At 39.4% G+C, this 20,336-nt stretch overlaps 2 protein-coding genes across 5 annotated transcripts in view; one reads left to right on the top strand and one right to left on the bottom strand.

Annotated features, from left to right (window-relative positions):
* Nucleotides 1-2,307, bottom strand: part of chrm2a (cholinergic receptor, muscarinic 2a) — a 48,210-nt gene extending 45,903 nt beyond the window's left edge. Inside the window, exon 1 of one of the 2 annotated variants that reach the window (XM_086058270.1) lies at nucleotides 2,150-2,307. The gene's annotated coding sequence lies outside the window, so the exon portion shown is untranslated. The remainder of the gene's footprint in view (nucleotides 1-2,149) is intronic. The other variant, XM_086058271.1, reaches the window with a different exon arrangement.
* mtpn (myotrophin) overlaps nucleotides 1-20,336 on the top strand; it is a 106,678-nt gene that overhangs the window by 44,707 nt on the left and 41,635 nt on the right. For all 3 annotated transcript variants that reach the window (XM_086058277.1, XM_086058274.1, XM_086058276.1), the window contains one exon: nucleotides 4,998-5,142. In XM_086058277.1, the coding sequence (XP_085914403.1) occupies nucleotides 5,077-5,142 (66 nt within the window). In that variant the 5' untranslated portion in view covers nucleotides 4,998-5,076. The remainder of the gene's footprint in view (nucleotides 1-4,997; nucleotides 5,143-20,336) is intronic.

Genomic DNA, 20,336 nt, shown 5'->3' with positions numbered 1-20,336 from the left:
TTACTTTTTTACTATGATAAACAAATTCATTTCTTTTGTATGACTTTTCTCAAGTTCTGCAATGTTTGCCACTGAAACGCCAATGAGTGATAAGCTTTAGCATAGATCAAAAAAAGATTAGGAGGCAGAAAGTGTCTGGAGGCGTGATTAAAAGCTTCTTCCTAAATAAAACACACACGCACCTGGCATATGACTGATTGCTAATGGCGTCTCCTTGTTGTCGGCTTGGCTCGAGGTGCGCCCCGACTCCCCGACACAGGACAGATGCACTTGATAGTCAATTGATGCCATTAGCAATCACTCATAGGCAGTGTGTGTGCGTGTTGTATTAAAGAGGAGGCATTTAATCACAGCGGAACACATCGGTGCACTGTCAAGCGCAGGATGTTGGGTTTGCTCGAGCCGCGCTGACAACAACAAGGAGACACCATTAGCAATCAGTCATACGCCATGTGTGTGTGTTTTTATTAAGGAGGAGGCTTTTAATCACACCTGAAGACACTTCCTGTCTCCCTGCCCTCACGCCGTACATTGTGATTGCAACGTGCTTTATGTTCCCTGAGGGAGGCCCTCTGCTTTGACCTCCTGCTGCAAAATGGGTTTTCTATTGAAATGTAATAAGCCGTCAAATCTAGATATTAATCTACCCGGTAACAAATGACAAATGATTTTTGTTTTTTTGCTTTGGGGTTGGGGGGGGGGGGGGGGGGGATAAAGTGCACTGCAAATGATTGACATCTTGTCAGTCATGAATTCTGTCTCTGATTGCTTGTTTTGCCTTGGGTACGGTGGTTTTTCTTCAAAATCAAATGACTCTGATGTGCGCTTCTCGGCCACCAGGAGGCAGTATAACAAAGATGTATCAGTCAGCAAGATGCAACAATATTAGCTGTTCTTTGCAGAGGATAAAGAATAGACATGCCTTTGATTGTAATATTGTCTCTGCGTGCATTGCACTGTTTGTGTTCAAATATCCATTGCATAAAGGGTTATAGCACCGGTGCATAAATGCTAATCGGTAGCCTTGCCTATGACATTTCCCATTATGTCTTAGCATTAAGTTAGCGGACACTATGTGGTTCCTATAAATACACAACATGTAATTTATGTTAAATTCACAGGATTTTTTACTGTCTGCCAAACTGTTGTAAACATGAGTTGAGTCAATATATCACTCGTATCTCGAGCTGAAAAAAAATCGACTGAAAATCGTATCTCAAAGCACCACTGTACAACAGTCTACAGGTCACGGTAAGACAAGAGGTGGCCCCTTTAATTAATTTAATTATTACAATAATGCATTTTTGTCCATTTATTCGGTTGATTTATGCCACTCCGGTGCCAATTTAGCATCGCAGCAATTTTTCCATGCAATTCTGCCAACATAGCATACCAAAACATACAATTGCACAACCTTGATTATATCTCAATAGGGAAGACCGACTTATCCCTTTCTAACTCTTCACACACAAATCATAAACCTCCTGCTAACAACCACAAATGACCCATTTGCAAACTAGTAACCAGTTCCTTTCAGCCAACCGGCTAAACCTCCTTTTAGTTAAACCACAGCTGGATCCCTTTGCGCGTCTTATTTGCATGCAAAATCCACTCGGTGCGCACCTTTTGGCTCTGCGCTTTTACGCACGCACGCACGCATGCTGGGCGCACGGACGCTCAGCCACAAGGAAGACGCGCAGTCATGCTCCACGCACTTCCAGTTGTCACGTACGCACCACCAACTGCGTTAAAAGCACCTCATGAAAATACGCGTTGTTGCGTCTTAAACCAATTCAAATGAAAAGACTACAACTGGATTAGTATTTGAATTCAATGAAATAATGCGAGCGTGGTACGTAAACTTGAATGTGTGTATGAGTTTTTGATTGGGTTAATTCTTTAAAAGAATAATTTAAAAATGTTGGTTTTTGGAGGTGTTTGCGTGCGCAATTTGGCACGAGAAGAAGCAAAGCAATTCTCCTCCTCTGCTACGCACGTTTGGCACATTTCCTACGTCACGAAACAGACCAAATGTTTGCCTTGGCCGTTTTTGGGTGGAAGGGTTCGAATCCCTTGTCATGCTGCAATGCAGTTGAGGTGTTACGCTTAGACAAAAAAAAAAAGAAAAAGAAAAAAAGTGGTGTCTTACCTGCCCTCACGCTTTCGTCACGCTGCGTGCACGGTGCTGGTGCTGGTGCTGGTGGAGTGATTCTCCTCCTGTGCTGCTGCTGCTGCTGCTGCTGCTGCTTGTGTCGCTCCGCTTCATCGCGCCGTGCTGCCCGCATGTGTGCGCGCATGCTTGTGGAGGCGAGCGGCGCCTTGGCTGTGCACAAGGAACTGGGGGAGGTGCGTGAGTGTGGGAGAAAAGAGAGAGAGTAAGAAAGAGAGAGATGGAAAAAATGGTGGTGGGGGTGGGGGGGATAGTGATGGCGCTCTTTATTTGACGTTTATCCAAAGAATAAACCATCGTTTGACAGTACTTCAGAGTGGACACTTGATTAGGTACCCCTGTGCAATGACAAAAGGAGAGATGAGATCACATTTGTGACTTTCGATTGATAGATTGTGAATTGGCAAGCAACTTCATGCCTACAGTTTTGGATGTGTAATACATGTCTTTATTTTATTTACTTGTATATGTATGTATGTTGCCTATATGTATGTATTGTGTGTGTGTATTAAGCATATGTTTATGTAATGATTTTGTGAATGTTATTTATTTTATGTCAATTGTATTTATTTTATTTTTATAAATCTATTCAATTTTTTTTTAAATTTAAGTTATGTATTTTTCGTCATTCACTTTATTTATTATTATTATCATTATTATTATTATTAATTTATTATTTACTTCATGATTTTTTAAATTAAATTTGTTAATAGTTTAATCTATTCTATTTTTTATTTTATATCTTGTTTGTCATTTAAATTTATTTATTTTGTATTCACCGTACTAATTCGTCCCCCAAATAATTGTAAGTCATGCAACAGTTTGCAAATCTCATTTGATTTAAAATTATTTTGTTTTATCATGTTTTTACAGAGCCCCAAAAGGGGGCGGGGGGTGACATTTCATCCTAATGAGAAACTTTCTCGTCCGATTAAGAAACTTTCTCGTTCTAACGAGAAACTTTTTTGTTCTAACAAGAACGTCTTCTTGTTTGAATGAAAAATAGGTCGTGGGCGGAGCGGGTGGCTGTGGGCCGAGGGGGTTCCTGGCGGGCCTGCGGTGTCCCATTCTGCTGCGTTGGGCTTGGGGCGCTGGCCATGTTCGGGTGGGGACGGGGGGCACTCCGGGGTCCTTGGTTTGCTCTTCAGCCGGTGGCCTCTGGGGCTCGGGGTTTGAGCCCTGGCGCTGTCGCGGCTCTTCCTCGGGTCTCCTGACAACTTCACGACTGTAGCGGGATTCTGAAGTCTTTGGTTTAGGTGAAGGGTATAGAATTTTCTATAAAATTCAGGTGAATTAATGAGCACAAAATCGCACACTTATGCACACACACACAAAAGACAGAGCAATGATGATGACATATTGAATCGGTAAGATTACCAAATGAACAATACTGAGCTCTCTCAGGAAAAAAATATATATAAAAGGGGGAAAAAAAACAGTAAAGGATTCTACCTGTATCTTATTAGTGTAATCATTTAAATCAAACATGGAGAAGCCCATTTAAATAGTATCACTATGGGTTTGTTTTTCTTTTTGCACTAGATCTCATTGGATAATGCAGGTTGTACCTAATGAAATGGCCCGTGAGTGTATTTCTGATGAGGTCACATTTGGATGGCAGTCTCATCCTCTTCCACAAGTTTACTAACAATCATGAGTGCGCACATCAGTATTCAGCGCCCAAGTCCAATCGCGGGGAGGTAGACTTGGGTAGGAGGAGGGGTGTTGGGGGAGTGCGGGTGGTCCTCCCACGTGAGGGAGACGAATAGTCTTTAATCAGGAGGAAGTTTGCGCTAAATTGTTTACAGCAGATTGGATGCGTTGGCTGCACCTAATCCAAAATGAAAACAATCAGAAAACAACTCGCCTCGCTTGCTGTGTGCGTGCGCGTCCCCCATATCACCCCCCCGAAAAAATAAATAATCCCCAATTCCTTCATCACAACTTTATTAACGACAATACATGCGCCAACAGTTTTATTTTCTTTAATCTTTAAAAATATGAATGTTTACTGACTTCCCCTGAGGGGAATGAGGTTGTTAGTTCCATGTTTGTTTGTATTGTGCATTTTCAGTACCATTGGTTTTATTTTGTTGTTATTGTTTTCTGAAGTGTATCATTGTGTGTGTGTAGAAAATACTAAATAAAATCAATTATAACATTATTACTGAAGTACATAAATGTCGGCAAGTCGCATTGATTATTATAGTTTGAGCTCTGACTTTAATATTGCAATTACTTTTCAGTGCATGTTTTTTTTAAATATGAATATTTTTTATATAATTATATAAAGTTCAACATTTCGAATTTACATTCTAATTAACATTAATTTACATTCTAATGTTCTATTTAAATGCAATGTAAAGAATTAAACAGTGCATCATGATTAATTCATCGCGACAGCCTGCTGTACGTGACTTGGACACCGGGGAGCAGTATAATACAGTCATGAAGACAAACGAAAAAAAGAACTTCACTACTTGAAGTGAATCAATAAATTACAGTATTATAAGTTGTTCTTTGCAGAGGATAAAGAAAACATGTCTGTGAGTATTGTCAGTATCCATGAGCTGATTGAATTTAATTTTACTCCATACTTTTTTTTCCATCACTCGTTCTCAGATGGACAGAAAGCATAAACATTGCGAAAATGAGGAGGCTGTTTTTGTGCCAAGTCTTAGTCACGCTTCATCTTAACATATGGGATAATTATACAAGCTCATTAAACCAACACAAAAATATCTTGTTTGTTTTGTCATGTTTTTTTTTATAGTGAATGTCAAAAATATTTGGAGTTTGTATGCTAATTATGTTTTTTTTCCTGCAGTTTGGAACTGCAATGACCGAAAAGGAGCCGGCGCTGTTTACTCCCATTTGTCGAGCGATTCGTCTTCCTATTTGGACTAATGGCAAGCGGACCACTTCAGCGTTCTCTAAAGTGCTGCGGAAGCGCTTGTGACATGCACGCAGAGGCAGGTATTTGCCTTTTCCCTTTCCTCTATGTCTAATTAAAATGGAAATTTACCAGGATGGTAATGAAATGTCTGGAAAAGCAGCATGCGGTATTTGAGATTGAAAATGCCATCTTTAACCCCATAATATTGGAGCATTTACTAATCAGGATCAGAATCAATTTTTATTGAACAAATATGTAAAAACAAAGAATATGTCTCTATCTACATACTTGTCCAATAAGATGATTCTCATTCGTATTATTTTACGTTCCGATAATGCAATCTTTCGGTCATCTTTTTCATTTCGACTGCTCTACAGGTTATTTTTTTGTGTCCACCGGAGGGCGTCTACTTTTTAGCCATTCAAAGCATGCAGCAAAGTGTTACTGCTTTTACTGTTTTCCGCAAGGATGCCTCGCGACTGAAGTGATGAGTGTAAACTAATCAAATTAATGAAATAATAATAACGTTGTGCCTTCAGAAACGGGTGACCCGACTTTAACTTCAAGATAACTAATAACGCATAACGCATTAGACCTGCTCCAATCGACGTTGCGGTGTTATATTTAACAGATACCTTTATGTCTAACTATATACTGTACATTCTTTACAAGATTAAAAATGCAATGTTGAGACTTTTTAACCCTTCGTGTTGAAGCTTAATCTAATTATTTCAATACAAAAAGGGGTAAACCCCCAAAATGTAATGGATATTTGATATGTATATTTCAGGTAAGTGTCCCGTGGGTTAATTGCTGTCCTTTTTCAACAGTTTCCATGTCACCAAATTAGTTGATTAGCATTTCCCTTTACTTTATTTGAGTGTCTTAATTGCGGGCAATTAAGTGAAGTGATGTCATTAGGCGTCGTGGCGGGACAAAGCATCAAAACGGTCCGGCAAAAGGTGCGCGGCATACATGAATATGTCATTAACACTGACACATCCCCGCGGCTCTTTTCTTGTTTTGTTATTCAGATGCGCGTGCATCAAAACACTCCACACAAGAGCGCTAACAGCTGCTAGCCGCGGCTAGTCCCCGCATCCTGTTCTTTTATTCACGGCGGAAGATAGTCCGTCCTTTTCGCGCCCCGCTGAGGAGAATGTGTGCATTTGGCTGACTTCTATTGGGCGCAGATGTTTTGATATCAAAGCACAATAAGAGGCAATTTGACCTTCCGCCACCTGCAGCCCAAAGTGGGAATACGCAGATTAAAAAGACAAATCTATGCAAAGCCGACAGCCTTTGTGTGCAAAATGAAGCAAGCAAATAGGTTCAACTTGGAAGTCTTTTATTTTTTATTTTTATACACAATAAGCAAGCATACGCTGACAAGAGCGTTTGGGTCAGACAAAGTTATTCATTTGTCAACCGTAAAAGGGAAAATTGCAGCAAAACGCTAGGTGGCCATTTTGTGTGTCCATTGAAAAGCATTCTCCAGTAAGAAAAATTATTACTATTTTCATTGAATGAGTTATAAACTTGAACAAAAAGGCCCAAACCTTCTGTGGATGAGATCTAAACTAACATCAATGCAGACCCTGGAAAAAGATAAACGGCCATCTTGGATTATAATTTTGTTCACGGTTTTAATTCATTTTCACTTTTAAAACGTGATAAAGGTTAAACAGTGTGGTTATGACGGTGGTGGGTTGTCAAAATGATCCCGAATGTAAGCAAATGTACAGCTGAACTATTATCTGTTAATATGCTATATTAGCTACCATACTGTGTACATACATATTCATGGTTAATCCATCAAAAAAAAAAGGAAATGTATTATCTGTAAAATTATGCTATGCTGTTCTTAGGTTTAAATGCAAATGCTATGAAGATAGCACAACTGCTACTTCTTATATGTGGAGTGTCAAAACAATCAAGATTCATACGTAGTTAGACGTAGATAGCACATGAGCTGGTCTCGAGTTGGCTGCAGGCTCCTACGTACTGGCTGTGGGTGATCGTTTTTTGTGATCGGCAATGAAAGTTATTGATCGGCATATGCTGATCACATACTTTTTCCACTGAAATTGGCTGCTCGATTGGAGCATGCTGTAAAATAATCTTGCTTTTATCAAATGCTAGTGTGATACGACTGACATGAAAGCCTAGTTCTTATCCATTGCTAGCAAGCTAAGATAACAAGGCTAGCTAGCTGGTGGATAAGTTTGCTCTTTGTTTTGTATGCTAAATTGTGATGCACATTGCGCACGCTATGCATTTCGCCAAAAATGTGGGTAATGGCTCACTTTTTATGACCTCAACCAAGGCGGCCAATGCAGTCCATGGCAGTCAAATTGACAAACTGCAACCAGCTCGCTCGCATTAAATCACCACCCGGGAATGAGAATCTTAAGAAAGGCCTGGCGGCAACGCAAACCGGTCGGGATCCCCTTTTATTTCCTGCTAATTACGCAGTAAATTTGAGCGGGGAAATGATTCTGCGCAATCAATTAGAAAATCAGGGAGAGCCGGTCAAGCTCTTCGTGTCGTATTTATTGCTCCGTGTTAATTTTATCGGTTGTGGTTATTACAACAGGGAGTTTAATCGCCCCGCGAGATGAGCACAAACAGTGTGATTTATGACGGGTGCACTAATCACCGACTTCCCCTAAAAACAAGTTTCATGGATTCAAAATTTCCTCATCAATGTAAATTTTACATTACAAAATATAGTAAATATCTGATCATGATCAATGGCAAATTACTTCTTAATAGTTATCATGTTAAGGCGCCTATAAACTTAAAGCCATACTTTATATTGTCAAAAATTTGAGATTTAATGAGACATCTGTATCTCTTCGTAGTTACCAGACTTAGGCGTGTATTTTTTGAAGTTTTGCTATGCCAAAACTATTTCAATCACAATGCCACACTTAATCTGAAAAATAAGCAATTTATTTTTTGTCCATTTTCATTAAGATTTTGCAAGAACGTTACAGCAAGAAGTGTTGACCTCCTTCAAACAGATGGAGTAAGGACGCAAGATGGGAAAACAGCTCCCTCATGGGGATTCTGCCCACCTGGCATATGGCAAGGTGCCCTCATGCCAAGGTGTTAGCTGGTCAACAAGGATGAAAGTTGGGTGAAAATAATTCTGCAAGAAAGGAAATTAGACCCCGTAACAGCAGGTGGCGGTCATCGCTCGGAAGATCTTCAATCAATCTTCAATCGAGATCTTGCCTCTATCAAATGGACATTAAAAAAATGCGTGGTAACAGCGAAGAGACACATGTATCATCTTAAATCAATCATTTTGTCAGCAAACTTCAGCATTACGTTTGCGGGAGTGTTAGCAAAGCAACCACAAAGAAATACATATGTATCGTCTTAAATTGCTTATTTTCCCAATGAAATATGGAATGCGTATATTGCCGTATTAGCGCTGACGTAACCGTAAGGTAAAATATTTACCTTACTTACAGTAGCTTCCAACTAAGTGGTTCTTAATCTTATCAGTTTTCTATATGCACTCGCCATTTGAAAATAGGTCATTTGAGTGAGATTGAGCGAATATTGAAAAGAGAAAGAGAAAACAAGCTTTTTGTGAAAAGATAAATTTTCTGCACAACAATGACATTGACACAAATATTTTTTGCTTAGTGACACTCTGTGAATTTTATTTAATGTGACAAAGGCTTTGATTATTCACGTCATCCTTGAAAATGTTCTATTTCATCATATTCGTCATGTTTCATTGTAATTTCATAGTACGAAAAGAGATACAATGCTGCCATCTGCTGGCGCATCAAGTTGCACTACTGCCCATTGAGAAAAAAACCCGTAGTTTACGTCATTAATTGTTTTTGGCGCTAAAAGTGTTAAAGCTGGAACCCAGGGGCAGCAGATGCAATGAAAACAGCAGAGGCCTCAGAAGTGAACCCTGTGGAACGCCATACGTTCCGTTATACATGTGTATTCATATTGCATGTATTCGTCCGACCACCTTTTTTGTTTGCATGACATACAGTAGTTAGTATGAAGGTTTACAATAAGAAATAAATCCCACAACATACCATGACAACAGCCACAAGTCGACTAGTGAGCGCACCAAATTCTCTTCAGCATAGATGGGTCAAGCAATCTAGTGTGATATCCTGCTTCCAATGATGGCCAGGCGGGGTGTATCGTCATGAAATATTTGAGTCGGATGTGCGTCTACCAACAAATGATAAATCTTAACCTAAATGTCGTTGCGTGGCCAGTAAAAATCGTGTTACTTGCATATTGACCGCTAGACTTTATACAGTGTGCGAGCGGATTGCAACGTAAGCACACATTAGCTCCCGTAAGCATTTACAACCTTTTTATGCGTTGATATAAGCAGTGCCGCACCAAGCTCATTAAGGGCTAGCGTTGGCGCTTTTATGAGGATCGTCGCAGTGCGCCGTTTGTGTGAAGTTAAGGTGAGAGCGGAACAGAAGACAGAAAGTGTGTCGAAAGCGTATCAGGAGACAACAGCCGCCGCTGCCAATTAACTCGCTCGGAGAGTTACGGCGTTATCCCAAGCGCTCGCGCCCGGCCGGTCTTCACCTTTTGACCGCTCATCCATAAATTAGAGGCCATTAAGTGGCGCACCAAAGTAAGACGTTCATTAGAAGTGCTTGAAATATTCATAATTTCTCTCACAATTAGCACTAACTTTCCCGGCGGCGCTTTTAAAAGAAATGTTTAGCCACTCGCTCGAGCAGAAAGCTGCATCGATGAGCTACGCTTGCAAAGTTTGAGAGGCCCTCTTTGTCCAAAATTTGACTGATGACCAAACTGCATTGACAAATTGTGCAATTTAAATTTTTGTGGTCGGTATGTAGTAACGTATCCGCTGGTATCACAACAACACTTCCACATTGTAACTTGAGGATTTCAACTATGCTATGCTACTACAAACACATACTGAACTTCAATGACACGAGTGCTTTTTGATCCAGCCATTTTTTTTTTCATGGTGACTTTGCCAGTGTTTCAGTCATCACTGTGCTGAACTTCATTGACAAAATGAGCAAACAGCTTGTGTTTCTTTGTGGTTTCTATGTGGTAACACATGCCAAGCTTTATTGATGAAATGAGGCCTCAAAATGACATCTGTATTTATTTGTAACTTTTCCAAAAACTTCAAAAACCTTCAGTTAATATATATCATAATCAATAGAAAAGAGACTTTGATGTCTGAAATCCGTAATAAATCTCTTTTCACCCCCAAGAAAAACCAGCATGATGCAACTAATCACATGTTTCAGTACATCAGCTCGGTGCATTTCATCACTCTTCTGGCATTCAAGGTTACGCGAAGTGACTGGAGCGCAGCTACACTTGATTGCTTTTGTCTTGTTGTTCTCTCGCTTGGTCTCGCTGCGGCGATGATAATAAAAATGTGACGTTACCAAGAGGCCATGTAGAATGTTCACGGCTTCTTGCCTGATTAAAATTTCTCCCTTCATTTGCGAGCAGTCATTGACTGCATCGATTCCTGTATTTGTTATGTAAAAAAACATAATAACAAGCCACGGAGACATTAACTGCAGAATCCAGCATTCTTTTATTAATGGAGGAGAGGGGTTTAAAGTGTTTACAATTTGATTTATGAATCCCCTCATGCAAGATTAACACGTTGTGTGAAATTGAACATGTCATAGCGGCGTTAGCTTAATTAATCAACACTCGCCTGTGTTTTCCTCTTATGTGTAACAAGAAAAAAGCAATAATAAGCAACATTATGCCCTCTACTTTTACTTGACTTCATATTTACTCTTTTGTAATGAAACCCCAGTGTACTGCTCCAGAAATGAGACCTAGCTGATTCGGCAAAGTAACAGAAATGCTATCGAGCCGTTTGTTTTTGTTCTGCTTAACAAAAACGCGCAACCAGCATCCATTTTCTAGCACATGCTAAGATAACTAGATATAGTGCAATTTCTGCAGAAATTGTGTGGGAATGCTGAAAACTGAATGCTAAGATGAATGCTAATAGCTAAATGCCAAGCTGAATGCTTATGAAGTAAAGCTAAAAGATAAATGATGTGAACATTTCAACGTATTAATTGTAGTTGAAAGATAAATGAAGAAAAAGAACACTTGAACCCGGGAGGCGTGAATTTTTGAAGCAAGTGGAAAAGTGTTATCTGAAAGTACCCTCCATTCATTTAGATGGAAAAGTGGAACTAATGTTATTCAATAGAAAAATACAAAAAAAATTGGGGACATTGGGACACAGCCATTGTCGAGTAGCGGCTAAGCTAATAAGATAGCTAGCTTGATTTGGTGTTGATACCATAAGTCCAAAGATGTTGTCCGTATGTTTTAGTTTATAGAAATGTGTTGTTTTGATGAGTGTTTCTATGGAATCAGCAAATAAATCTTATTAATCAACAGCTATAGAATCTGGTTTTAATGTAATTCTTTCCATACATTGTCCATGTGCTGTTGTTTATAGATCTTTTTGTAGCCTATCATGAAAAAAACAAAAACGGGCTGAATCAAATCAACAAGGCTATCTTGTTGGTAGCCGCTAAACTAATCTGATACTTCAAGCTAACACTTGTGTTGATGTCATAACTCACAATAAACTTTCCATAAAGTCTAATTATGTATTGGGTTTATTTCTGTTAAATGAATAGCAAATAAGACTAACTGGATTGTTTTGTATAGCTAAGCAAATATTTTGGCTAGCTCGATGTCATTTTCCGAAACTTTCACAGCCAAATACCAAAAAAACAAAACAAAACAGTACATATATGTTGCCTACCTACTTTATTGGTATTAATTTGACTCAACAATTACGCTAGTGACGTAAAATGCCAAATGTAGCATTTAAACATGTACACGCCTTCTGTGTTTAGCATTTTTATTAGCACCACTGTATACATGTTAGCATTAAGGAATATTAGTGTCTTACGGGTTGGTTGTGCACCATTAAGTCACACTTCGCGTCAGACACAACACGACACGAAATGATTCAATAACTCGCGACGGTGGGAATATCTTCATATTTTCATATCACACATTGCCTGTGGGTCAGCGCTTGTCAGGCAAAGGGGAGGAAGAGGAGGGGCGTTACGACATCACATGAATGCATTAGAACATTAACTGCGACGACCTCAGCGTGCGGCATCTGCTCACTTGTGACGGCCGATAAAACATGGCAGGAGCACACGCGTGCATAGCAAACAGCGTCAAGAAAATATATACATATTGGTACAGTAGTCTCTCACTACTTCGCGGTTCACTATATTGTGGATTTTGATTTGGGTCCATTTATGCTACTTTCTTTCATTCAACACAATCTGTTACATTTTGAAACAAATATTTGAATAGAACATTTTTAATTCTTCTTATAGCAAGTCGGTGTCCCACAACTGGTGAACTTTTAGAACAGATCTGAGTTCCTAGTACACAATGCTCTTTTTCCTCCATTTTTATTAATTAATGAATTTTCTACAAATAATTAATTGAATAAAATGCAAGAATTGTTCAGCCAAAATGTATTGGAATAAAGTCATCATTTGATTTTGTTCACAATATCTTATGAAGTAATTTACCGGCAATTCCAATTATAGTACAATACAATACACACAATACATAATACAATGCATACATTCTACATAGTTGTCTCATTTAATCCCTGCTAAATGATTAATTCAAAGTCCAATTAGCTTAAAAAACTGATGATTGTGGGCTTCACTTTGTGTCATCGAGTATGTTGGTGTGCATGTGTGTATGCGTGTGTTAATACAGTTGGTGTACTGTAGCAAAGAGGCCAATCTGTTGTGCTATTGATGTTTCCCTTCGCACGGCAACAGAATCCTGCGGAATTCCATTAAACAAACAAACAAGCGTCAAGGGACAGCCCATAACACAAACACATCTAGTGCACTCACAGCATGTAAACACGTTAGCAATATGTTAGCACGCGGGTCGATATTCCATACGTCCAATCGGGATGTCTTTTCTTGATAATTTGCTCTGCAAAATATGAGGGCATGGGAATGGGAAGCGGCCCCCATCGATCCCGCCTCAGGCTGTTCTTTGTAATCTCTCTGGTGGGAAAGATGGCACTGATACAGCGGCGGCGACGTTGTAGGGCGTCGGCTTGCGAAGACTCTGGGAGCAATCTGTCGCGACAGATGTGTCATTTCAGGCAGGAATGCTGTGACCTTGCTCCCGTTGTAAATGCTTTATTTGCACCGTTTAATCAAAAATGCCTTCATTTGCATTCTATAGGCTCCGTAACGACCCACAAATGTCCCATAAAGTGCTCGTCAGATACACCTGGAATGCTACGGTAGGGCTTGAACGGGAATATATTCTATTCTATGTTCTATATTTATTTCAAATTAACTTTCCGCGGGCGAAAGAATAGACACGCAAAAAAAAGCAAAATGTCAAGTTCAGTCAACCTAGAACATTTAATAAACAACAGACAGGGAAGGAAGACAAGAGACTTATTTTTGCTCGCGAGGAGAACGGACAGAGATGGGCACAGATTACAATCTCCTACCCGTTCTGGAGCACACTCCGCCTAACCTCCTCTTTTTATTGGATATTCCCTGGTTACGTAGCTTAGTTTATTGATGCTCTAAAGGGTTTGGGGAAGCAACAGCAACGTGACAATCATCCCGGACATGAGTCATTGCGCAGACAAGAACGCGGACGATTTTCTTCAGCGCTGAAAGTTTCAGTCAAAGTTCAGCAGTTTAACCACCAAATGTTCCTGTTTTGCAACTGCAGCTTCTCGCGCTCTGCTCTCTTCACAGATGACCCCAACCCACGTGGTTCAAACATAGGTCACACTGCTAAATAAATGCTTAGCAGTACTAAAAAAGTTTAAAAAATTGTATGAGAGCTATATAAAATAATATAATTATTCAATATTATTTTAATGTTGCTAAGGCTCACAACTACACAATTTAGTAAGTAAATTATAGTCTACATTTTGACATATCAGTTGAAGTTAAATTTGAGATTTAGTGTCCAATTTTATATTAGCCCTTTAAAGTCAATGCAAAATGGTCAACAGCCAGAGTTTTACTATAGCATTGCATTTAGCATACGATTTTATAACTAAGAAATTAAGACACGGAAAGCAGTCAGCTTCAAAGTTGTCATGCAAGATTTCGTCCTTATTTTCAGTTTGAGTGAGTGAGTGAAATTATTGGAATGCGTGAATTTTGTCCATTCCCGACGTTTCTGTCCTTTATCGCCATGGAATGTTGAAAATCCTTGTGAGAGTTTGCTTTTCTACCCGATAAATATTCATACATGCTAATACCATTATTAAATCCAAAGACCTAAATCCCGAGCGACTAGAAACGTAAACGGTTATTCATAAGAAGTCTTGGAGTGACTGGGAATTCTGTTAAAAAAAAAGGGGGGGGGGCTAATATTTTTTCAGCGCTTTCCTTTCCCTGGACGGCAGATGGAGGTCAAAAACATTTAGCGCTCATTTGGAGCTGGCAGTTAATTGATGAGCCACTTCAGCCAAGTTGCCAGCTAATGCAGACGGAGAGGAAGGACTCGCGTGTCAACGGCGCTCTGACAGCAAAAATATGCACGACAAAGACTGCGATCGGGATGAAAATGAGAGGCGCCAGCGTACGTATTGTTTTGCGCCAAAGCCGAGACAAAGGAAAATGTGGCGAAGCCAGTGTGGGAGGCATTTAGCGGGGAATGATGGTCGGGCAAGGAAAAGCAGTAATGGAATTGTCAGGGTCCCACATCATTGATTTAACGTGTGCGCCTCTGTTGCTCATGAATACAAGCAGATAGTTGGGACCTTTGGTAATATCAAACAAAAAGGCCAGCTGGAAGCCCTTGGCATCAGAATTTAGCAGGAAATTACTAAAAATTTGCATCATTCATGAAACAAAAAGAGGGTGGGCTGGATTACAAATTATTATTATTTTATTTTAATTTTATTTTTTTATGCAAAATTTAAAAGGGTACACACAAGGGGTGTGCAAGGTTATTAGAACTTTCGTGTATTTTTTTTTCTCTCGTGTAATTTTGTTTTAAAGGTGTGTGCAAAAATGCAATAGTAAGCTGGTATAATAATGAGTCTTTTTCTTCCGTTATTTTCTGAATTGTTATCTTCACAAAACAAAAATTGGAACACGGGAGCCATCCACGGATGCACAAGACTAAAAGCGATCTGGTGTAATAATTACACATTTGTAATGTGTCCCCCCCCCCCCCTCCAATGTGTTTTTCTTTTTACAAAATGAAAGGAGTACGCTAGTGCCCTCCAGGGTGTGCACAGGATTAAAAGTGTAATGGAAAGCTGGTTTAATAATAATAACACATTCATGGGGGCACAGGAGAGCCCTTTATGTCATGCAATAGTGTGATGGCAAACTGGAATAATAAAATACGAAACTGGAATAATAAAATCAGCATTCCCACATATGTTATTTGTATTTTTATTCTCCACACTTTAAACGCGTTAAATATCAACTTTTCCCCATTCATTTTTAATGGGACTGACATTGAGTTTTTATAATCATTCAATAATTGTCTAATTATTTATTTATTATTAATTATGATGTCATTTGTCATTACATTTTTACTCCATTCTATATTCCAAATTTAAATTTAACGCAAGCTTTCAGTATATACTGACATATTCACTACAATTATATACAATGTCAGCGATTCTTCTATGGCAGCAATGGCACAGTGGTTTGAGCAATTGCCTGCCACATTGAAAGACCTCGGTTCAAACCCTGCTTGGACAACTCTTCAGCTAGTGCAGCGGAGCTTTCACCGGTAAACAGGAGGCCATGGTTCAAATCCCACCTTCACCAGATTGCAGTTCAAGTTTTCTTTTTATTCATTTATCATTCAACTACAATTGACTACTTAATACTTACTAGTAATACTACTAATACTAGTAATTATTAATTAATTACTTTCATATAATTTATCCTTCAATTTCCTTCATAAGCATTCAGCTATTAGCATTCAGCTTTCCCACGCAATTTCTGCAGAAATTGCACTTCGTCTAGTAATTTTTTTTGTTTGCGTAACATAAAGGGTGCCAAAGAGCCATCCAGGGGGTGCGCCAGATCAATGATATTTGCATTTTGTAATTTTTTTAAAAACATGTTGGTTTTTCAATTTTGTGGATTTTTTTTTTTTTAACGGTTTATGAGTGTGCGAGTGAGAGGAAGTGCACCAACTCCGTATTAAATCTCTCGGCGCTACTCTTTGACCCACACAATAAAATCTTTGGGTCAATCTGATGCGTTATCGCTGCCAAATAGCCCCATAAGCTTCATTGATGCTAATCTGCTAACATTATTGGCTGCAAGCGTTTTGTTAATATCCTGTACTCCTGCGTGAGTAAAGTTTGGAAGTTCAGCTTTAGTCGTGGCCAAGTCGCCTTTGTTGACACGCCGTTGTTCAAGTCCTGAAGTAAGTGGAGGCGATAGGAGCGCCTGAGAGGCATCATCACGTCAGACTCTGTGAAAGGCGCGCACGGCGGGTGATAAAGGCCGGCATGGGCGGCACTTTATCGGTATGTACTAGGGGGAACAAGAGAACACGTCGTTTCAGGAGGAGGGGGAGGAGGAGCCTCTTTGCTGACGGATGCCAACGCTGGTTCGGTAGATAAGGCGCGTTGAACGATGACAAATGGAGAAAGGATGGCGGGGATGGGGAGCGTAGAAGTGGAAGGGGGGAGGCGGATTGACACCATTTTGGAGGAGAAACAAAGATAAGGCTCGTGTGTGTGTTTGTGTGTGTGTGTGTGTCGTCCTGTTTTATCAGTCATAACAATGCGTTAACAGCAGCTTTCTTTGCATGCCAATTGATGGACACGCAAGGGTCCGACCGATATACATTTTTTTAGGTCGATGCCGATACGGATTTTTGGCAGAAACAAATACAGATAACCGATTAATCTGCTGATTATTTTAAAATATATATAAGGCATAAAATTAGATAATAATAATAAAGATTCTTATGACCTTATTAAAAAAATTCATGAAGTATACAAAGTTATTGTATAGATTTATGTGTTAATAATAAAACCATTCTTACTTGTTTACAACTGCTGTAAAGCATTATTTTATATATTTTATATATTTTTATGTTGTGTTATTTTCACAAGTCTTGAGACTTACTGTGCCTAATTTTATCACACGAGTGAAAATGAGAACATTGGTTTTGCGGCGAGCAGTTGGCGACCTCCATTGATCTCAGTTCCACTTAAATGAATTCCTGCCGCGGCTCCAAATGAATGACGCCATTTTATTCGAGTGTGGGCGGCCATATTGCCGACGTGTGCCAAGACGCGCTTTGAGAGAAGTGCGGCGAATGAAAGAGGCGATAGCGAGAAGGTGCTCAATAGTGCTTTATAAAAACACTCCACACAGCAGGCCAAGTGTGCTCGTCCTTTTCCTCCGCCTCAGTGGACGCTTTTGCTGAGGAAAGACTGGCGGACTGGCAGCATTACAAGCCCGTGCCGGGATAAAACGGCATATTCCATCAAAGGCAAATACTGCATTATCATTGCAAAAGCAGAAGCAGATGGGTTGGAAAATGAGCCAAGTGGGCACATTAGCTAATGTTAAAAGAAGAAAAATATCTATCTGTGGGATCTCTTACTATTTTCTTCTTTTTTTTTATCACATTGAAAAAATACGGTAACAATGTTTTATTATCCTAGTTTACCACCTTACGCAAGTCTCTAATATTGTTTATAAAACATATTATCCATAATAATAGAATTTGTGCATCATGATTCATTTATTGCGAGTCCTTCTGGCCCTCCCTTGGCCACCAGAGGGCAGTATAATACAGTCATTAACATACAAACAAAGAAAACAGGAGTAATATTACTCGATTTTCCCAGAGGAAAATACAGAGTATTGTTAAATTGTCTATGAGTTGATGCACCATTTATGTTTGTGTGTTTGTTTGTTTGTTTGTTTCACCATTTTACAAAAGTGAAAGTGCAGTGAGCAAAAGTGTTGAAATATCCGTTGCTGAAAAAGCGTGATAACACTAGAACTATCGATGCTATATGTTAGCCTGTTGATGACGCGTTCTATTGTTTGTTAGCATTAAGCTAGTTGAATGCAAAGCTGTGTGTTTGATTTAAATAAACAACATTTAACGGTCTTTGTTATATGTTTAATCGACTGATTGCTTCAAAAAGTCTTGATAATAAAATGGGAAATTATAGTAGCGTGATTTTGGATGCCACTTTTTAGTTTTAGTTTTTAGTTTAGTTTTAGTTTTTAGAATAATGTCACATCAGCATTGCGAACGTTTATCTGTTTTCAGCCTCTTTGCCTGGATAAATAAAGGTTTGTTTTATTCATTTTTTTAATTGAATTTTTGCTGTTGGTTGGGTGAAAAACATATCTTTAATCTCAGGCCACTTTTACACGCCAGAATGTATTATTATTAGTATTCATGGTCCTACCGTGATACTCCGTCCTCGCTCGGGGGTAAAAAGCACCCCTCGTGTTGTTCAATTCCACCTTGCAGGGTAGGAAGCGGCTTTTTAATATTTATATCCGTACACAAGGCGGTGCCACTTTTATCTGCGTTCCCGCTGGCCTCCGCCGCAGTCAGAGCGTCGCGGGAGAAAAAAAATTCGGAACTTTTCCCCAGCATCGGGGGTAGCGCGTCGGTAAACAAACAACGTGTTCCGGCGAGATCGCGCTTAGAACTCGAGACGCAGGTGAAAAGATTGATGTTGTTTGTCCTCTTTCTTGTGCCACTAAGCTATTGTCGCTCGCTGCTAATTAGTAAATAGAAGCCGTGACACGCTGCTGCACAGCGCTAATGAACACTAGAGGTGTTAAGCTACAGGAGGTGCACGAGGGGGTGCTGGAAAAATTCTGCTCGGTGACATAGGGGACCAGAAACTTTAGTAGGGCCCACCAATATGGAGTTTTTTTTTAAGGCCGATGACGATATTTGATATATTTTGCCAAATTTGATAAAAATTAATATCAATCAATATCAAAAATCATATTTGTAAACTCACATCATATACTGTAGTAGAAAACACCTCGTGATCACAAACATACAATTGTTCAACGTTTCTTGGGAGGCAGCCTTGGTGCCATCAGCCACATGCTGCTTCACTGCCCATCCTTAAAATGCCAAACGTCAAAGACAGCAAGGAGTAGCAGAATTGGAAAGAAGTGGTGGTTGGAAGCTTGGGAGGGAAACCAATTGTGCAGTGTCACACTGCATTATGGAAGCAATAGATCCAAGTGGACGTCCTCCCCAGCCCCCTACGGGCACACCCCGCATTCCGCCAACCGCCGAGGGTGCCTGGTGGGCGTGCACCCTGGAATGTGCCATCTCTCGAAAGTCACATTCCGCAACCATTTCCTGTATGTAGGAAGTCTCTAGTCCAGCAGCACAATAAATAGGACATCCACTCAAAATGCAATGACGATTATTGGACTCCATTTTGCTTTGCCTTTGAAGCCAGTTACACTTAGAGACATGAAACTTGGTAAGCTTGATTATCACGAGTAGACCCACAAAAAAGTCTCACGAAGCCATGCCCAAAAAGACAGAGAAATTCTGACATTTTCCCATTAGACTCATTTTTGCCATTCTCAATGGCTTTTCAAAGATGGAAGTCTCCTGTTAATTTTGTTTAGTTTTGTCAATCATGAGTAGACCCACAAAAAAAGTATCTAGAAGCCATGACCAAAAAGACAAAACAATTCTGCCATTTTCATGTTAGACTAGTTTTTGCCATTCTCAATGGATTTTCAAAGATGGAATTCTCCAGTTTTTTTTTTGTGTCAATCATGAGTAGACCCACAAAAAAATTCCCTAGGAGACATGTCCAAAAATACATTTTCACGTTAGACTCATGTCTGCCAGTTTCAATGGTTTTTCAAAGTTGGATGACTCCTATATATATATATATATATATATATATATATATATATATATTTATTTATTTATTTATTTTTATAAATAATAAATAATATTTATTTTTATTGTGGGATCATTCATCATCAATCAGTAGACCCACAAAAAAAAGTCTCAAAGACATGCCCAAAACTACATTGGAACGCCACTATTTTGACTTGAAGCAGCCATTTTAGCCCCATTTTGCCTATTTCCAGGGGTCGTTCAAACACAGACTCATCCTAGATTTGGTGCTATAACTACCAAATCTGAACAGTGTAGGGTCAGTTTGATGACTCATCATAGTACACAAAACTCAAATAACTCCAC

This window comes from Leptonotus elevatus, chromosome 17, assembly GCF_054856555.1.
Source record: "Leptonotus elevatus isolate MCC_2025b chromosome 17, RoL_Lele_1.0, whole genome shotgun sequence".
In the NCBI taxonomy this organism is placed as follows: domain Eukaryota; kingdom Metazoa; phylum Chordata; class Actinopteri; order Syngnathiformes; family Syngnathidae; genus Leptonotus; species Leptonotus elevatus.
Note: the sequence above shows the minus strand (reverse complement) of the source record. Positions and strands in the feature narration are given on the sequence as shown.